Source organism: Panthera onca, chromosome B1 (genome assembly GCF_046562875.1).
Source record: "Panthera onca isolate mPanOnc1 chromosome B1, mPanOnc1 haplotype 2, whole genome shotgun sequence".
Lineage (NCBI taxonomy): Eukaryota > Metazoa > Chordata > Mammalia > Carnivora > Felidae > Panthera > Panthera onca.
The window spans coordinates 193,863,327-193,868,955 of record NC_138342.1 but is presented as its reverse complement, the minus strand read 5'-3'; the positions used below and the strand labels follow the sequence as shown (position 1 = coordinate 193,868,955).

General features: G+C 44.0%; 1 protein-coding gene across 1 annotated transcript; it reads right to left on the bottom strand.

The window, feature by feature from the left end:
* Positions 1-615: 615 nt before the first annotated feature.
* Positions 616-1,515, bottom strand: LOC144616006 (uncharacterized). The gene is made up of 3 exons (XM_078445099.2): positions 1,327-1,515; positions 1,143-1,274; positions 616-936 (listed from the first exon to the last, which is right to left on the bottom strand). The coding sequence occupies exons 1-3, from the start codon at positions 1,513-1,515 to the stop codon at positions 616-618; spliced, it is 642 nt and encodes a 213-aa protein (XP_078301225.2).
* Positions 1,516-5,629: the final 4,114 nt, after the last annotated feature.

Sequence of the window (5,629 nt, the reverse complement as noted above, 5' to 3'; positions counted from 1 at the left end):
GACGCCGCGGCATTGCCCACTGCTGCACGAGCCGCGGCCCCGCCCCCACTCCCTGTTGGTGATCCCCCCAGTATCAACTAGGAACTGGACCGGGGTCCCTTCCACTTGCAATGTTACCCTAGGTTTGGGGAGGGGATCCGAACCCCGTCCTCCCTATTCTGTATCTTGGGTAAACAGTATGGGGGCTATTTTAGGCTGCCATTGCCCTTGGCTGGGGCGGGATTGTTTCTTCTTGGGGCATTCTCTTATCCAATGGCCTTTTTCTTTACAATAGGCGCAGTGGTCTTTATCTAAGTGCCACCTGGGAGGGCGTGTTGTTTGAGTGCCTTCTGGGGGTAGCTGTTCTTTCTGGACTACAGCGGCCAGGACTTTAGTCATTTTCTCTGTGGCCTTGATCTGTCTCTCGTCTGGGGCATCCCTGTTGTTGTAGACCCGTTGTGCTATACAGAGCAGATCCTGGATCTGTTTACCTTCTAAATCCTCTAGCCTTTGGAGGTTTTTTTTTTTTTTTTTTCCTAATGTTAGGAGCTGCTTGATTTACAAAGGACATAACGACTGCAGCCTGGTTCTCAGGGACTTCTGGATCCATGGGGGTAAACTGCCTAAAGGCTTCCATTAATCTAAGTAAGCAGCTGCCTTTCCCTGTATGACTGAATATACCTTAGCCAAATTGGTGGGCTTGCGAGCTGCAGCCCGGAGACCCGCCATCAGAGTCTGGCGATAAATGAGTAGCCTTCCCCTACCTTCTGCCGTGTTGTAGTCCCATTCGTCCTGTGGAGGTCTGGTTAGGGGGAAAGCCACGTTAATGAGGTCAGGGTTACATGTCGGCCGACCGTCGTCTCCGGGAACCAGCTTTCTTGCTTCTAATTGGATCCTCTCTCGCTCCTCTGTGGTGAACAGGATGCGGAGGAGCTGCTGACAGTCGTCCCAGGTGGGCTGGTGGGTGAACATGACACTGTCTAAAAGAGCTATTAGATCTTTAGGGTTATCAGAGAATCGAGCGTTCTGCGTTTTCCAGCTGTAAAGGTCACTGGTGGGAAAGGGCCAATACTGGAGTCGGGGGTTGCCTGTTTCATTGGGGGGCCCTATTTCCCACAGGGGTAGGGCCATAGTAGAGTCGGGGAGGCGAGGGTTTGGCTCACGCTGGGTGCGCCCGCGGGTTCGGCCGGCTGGGCCCTCGTGGTTGGTTTCATTTTCAATGGGGCCCGGCGTGGCTGCTGCCTCCCATCCCCCTGGTTCCAGCGCAGCTGCCGCTTCCCGTCCTCCCGGTTCCCCTAGGGGGGCAACTAGCGGGGTGACTGGTGGGGTGGCTGCTGCGGGCAGGGCCTGGGGTGCGAGGCGAGGGGGATGATAGGGTGGAGGGTCTAGGGATAGTAGGTCCTGACTATCGGGCAATATGGGATACAAGGGCGCGGCTGGCGTCCTTGATTTTGGGGGACCTGCAGGCTGCATGGCAAGGACCTTACACGTTCCCGAGGATAGGAAGGGGGCCAACCAAGGGGGTGGATTTTCCATTAAACTCTGCCATACAAGAATGCAGGGAATTTGATCCGGGTGTCCCTCGCGACCCGGTAGAAAAATCTTTGATTTCACCTTAGCAATTATAGGGAGGCAGAAAGTTCCTTCGGTTGGCTATCCAACGCCGAAGGTTGGCCATTCGGAGCGGCAGAGGGTTATTAATTTTCCCCGCCGGATGTCTAAACTCAAATTCTGTCCTCTGGTTTTAACATCCCTGAAGTTAGCAACGAGGAGAGAAAGAGGAGTGCTTTGGGATTGGCCCATCTGTATCCTGGAGGTGGAGGAAAGGATTAAAAGGAGAAACAGTAAAGTTATGAGGATTTCTGGCTGGGCCAGGCCAGGTCACCTGTGAAAGAGAAGGAGTTTAACACTTAAAGGTTATAGAATAGAGAACACAACACTTAACACAACACTTAGATCGCTAGCGCGTTTCGGGTGTCTGCCACCCGAACAGAAAAATTCCGATGGGCCCAAAAATGTGCCCCAGAAGGGTGCCAGTGGACTTCTCCTACTGGACCCGACCGACTGCCCTATAGCGCATCCGCCAGGGCCGTGTCAGTCACCGATACAGATACCGCGCGGGAGAGCCAGAAAGGAACAGACAAACAGAAACGGACAGAGCCGGCTCACTTACCAATCGGTCTCAGGGACGACCCGTTGACTTGAGGTCTGGTGGGTTTGGGGGGATCCCTGACGAGCCCCCAAATGATATGCCCCGATTCGAGAGACCCCCCGAAAACAAACCACCAGAGTCCACAGTCAAAGCCAAGCGGCAAGGGTCGTTTATTGCAGGTTCGAACCCGGTCCTCGGCGCACTCGTTGCCGGTGACGCTAAGAGGCCCCGAGCAAGGATCTTACAGCTTCTTTTATAGACAGGCACAAACAAGTTAGGGATTTTTTGAGGTTACAGAGCTGTTATTGGTTGACATTTAAATTTGAACGCTCAGCAGAACTTGATTGGTTCCCGCCTTTATTTCAAACCACAACCGGGCACGCCCTGGCTGGTTTCAGGAATGGGGGGGGGGGGGTCTTTTCTTTGCAGTTGTGAGTACACCCGGTAATTTTTCTCTTAGTCTCTCAACACCAAATCTCTATGGGCTTACAAACTACTTTGCTGTTAACACGTTACAATAATTATCACATATCAGTACGTCTGTTCATTCCTCCATCCATCCACCAAGCTACATTATTTATGGTACCTTTCAAAAGAAATGGAATCATTATACCTTCTCCTATACATATGTATTCAATCAATGAGAATTTGGTTAATGATAATTTGGTTGCAGTTTTTTTCTTTGGATATAAATTTGCTCAATGCAATACACAAAACTTGTTTGTATTCACTAGTCTCTGAAAACTGTCTACATCTATGTAACCCATATCATGTTGAGATATAAAATGTATCATCACCTCAGATAGTTTCCTTCTGCCCTTTTCAAGTCAATACTCTCACTCCAGTCCTACAATAAGCATCTGATGTTTTTACAACAGGGATTATTTTCGTGGGTCATAAAAGTTCATACATTTAGAATTGTGCAGCATGTACTCTTTCAGATTTCTTAGATTAGTGTATTGTTTTTGATATTAATCAAAAATGTTGCAAGTATTGATATTTTGTGTTCCTGGCTGCTGACTAGCTTTCAATTGTTTGCATATGCTAGATTTTTTTCACCAATGGATACTGAAGTTGCCTGTCATATTGAACTATTACAAATATAGCCTCATGGCTTTATTTTGTTTTAATTGTAGAAATTTTTACTTCTCTGTATTACTTATGTAGCAAAACAGTATATTTCATTAGTGTGCACTAAAGGAATAATTAAATAAATTATGATACAAATATAGAATATAATATAGTACATAAATTTTCCTTTTAATGTTATTTTATTTTTAAAATTTACATCTAATTTAGTTCGCATAGAGTGTAATAATGATTTCAGGAATAGAATTTAATGATTCATCACTTACATATAACACCCAGTGCTCATCCCAACAAGTGCTCTCCTCAATGCCCCTTACCCATTTAGCCCATCCCCCCCACTCAAACCCCTCCAGCCAACCCACAGTGGGTTCTCTGTATTTAAGTGTTTCTTATGGTTTGTCTCCCTCCCTGTTTTTATATTATTTTTGGTTTCCTCCCTTTATGTTTATCTGTTTGACATATGAGTGAAGTCATATGATATTTGTCTTTATCTGAGTGCCTTATTTCTCTTAGCATAATACACTGTGGTTCTGTCCACATCATTGCAAATTGGAAGATTTCATTCTTTTTGATCACCAAGTAATATTCCATTGTATATATGTACCATATCTTCTTTTTTATTTTTTTTTAATTTTTTTTAACGTTTATTTATTTTTGAGACAGAAAGAGACAGAGCATGAACGGGGGAGGGTCAGAGAGAGGGAGACACAGAATCTGAAACAGGCTCCAGGCTCTGAGCTGTCAGCACAGAGCCTGACGTGGGGCTCGAACTCACGGACTGTGAGATCATGACCCCAGCTGAAGTCGGCCGCTCAACCGACTGAGCCACCCAGGCGCCCCTGTACCATATCTTCTTTATCCATTCATCATTTGTTGGACATCCGGGCTCTTTCCATACATTGGCTATTGTTGATAACACTGCAATAAACATTGGGGTGCATATGCTCCTCCAAAACAGCATTCCTATATCCTTTGGATATAGGAACAGTGCAATCCTGGGTCATAGAGTCGTTCTATTTTTAATTATTTGAGGAACATCCATACTGTTTTCTAGAGTGGCTGCACCAGTTTGCATTTCAACAGCCGTGCAAGAGGGTTCCTCTTTCTCTGCGTCCTCACCAACATCTGTTGTTTTCTGAGTTGTTAATTTTAGCCATTCTGACAGGAGTGAGGTGATATCTCATTGTGGTTTTGATTTGTATTTCCCTGATGATGAGTGACATTGAGCATCTTTTCATGTGTCTATTAGTCACCCATCTGAATGTCTTCTTTGGAAAAGTGTCTGTTCATGTCTTTTGCCCATTTCTTCACTGAATTATTTGTTTTTTGGGTGTTGAGTTTGTAAGTTTTTTTATAAATTTTTGATACTGACCTTTTCTCTGATGAGTCATTTGCAAATATCTTCTCCGGTTCCATTGGTTAGCCTTTTAGTTTTGCTGATTATTTCCTTTGCTGTGCAGAAGCTTTTTATCTTGATCAGGTCCCAATAGTTCATTTCTGCTTTTGTTTCCCTTGCCTCTCGAGGCATGTCCAGTGAGAAAATGCTGCAGTAAAGGTCAAGGAGGTTGTTGCCTCTTTTCTTCTCTGGGATTTTGATGGTTTCCTGTCTTATGTTTCAGTTTTTCATCCATTTGAGTTTATTTTTGTGTATGGTGTAGAAAGTGGTCCAGGTTCATTCTTCTGCATGTTGCTGTCCAGTTTTCCCAACACCATTTGCTGAAGAGACTTTTTTCCATTGGATATTTTTTCCTGCTTTGTCAAAGATTAGTTGGCCATATGTTTATGGGTCAATTTCTGGCTTCTCTATTCTGTTCCATTGATCTACGTGTCTGTTTTTGTTCCGGTACCATTCTGTCTTGATGATGACAGAAGGCTTTGTGAATATATTTTTCATTTCTCTTAGGAATATATTTAGGAATGACACCATAATGGGGCAAGTTAATGTTTAGTTTATAGAAAACGTTCCAAAATGTTTCTCAAGTGATGGTACCATTTTAAATTTCCACCAACAATTTATGAGAGTTCCCGTTGCTTCACATTCTTGCCAACATTGATCTGTCAGTGTATTCTGATGGGTGTGCTGTGGCATCTCACTGTGATTTTAATTTACATTTCCGTAACAATGAATAATTTGAGCAGTTTCCAACTGTGTAATGGTCATTAGTGTATCTTCTATTTTAAAGTATCTGTTTTTCTTTTATTATTTAGTTGTAGGAGATGTGAGGACATCCTCTATAGGAGTCCTTTGTCAGATATATATTTTATGCATATTTTGTTTTACAGTAATGCTCGTCTGTATTATTAAAAGATGTGTCTTAATGACCAAAATTTTAGCAATTTTGATGAAGTCTGATTAGTCACTTTTATGGTTGTTATTTTCTGTGACCTAAGAAGTCTTTTCTTGTCCTC

Excerpts from the sequence above, each read along its gene's own strand:
- LOC144616006 (XM_078445099.2), bottom strand. The coding sequence starts at position 1,515 with ATGGAAAATCCACCCCCTTGGTTGGCCCCCTTCCTATCCTCGGGAACG. Across the intron at positions 1,275-1,326 it reads CCCCTCGCCTCGCACCCCAG|GGGAACCGGGAGGACGGGAA; the intron begins GCCCTGCCCGCA and ends TTGCCCCCCTAG. Across the intron at positions 937-1,142 it reads AACCCGCGGGCGCACCCAGC|CCCACCTGGGACGACTGTCA; the intron begins GTGAGCCAAACC and ends TTCACCCACCAG.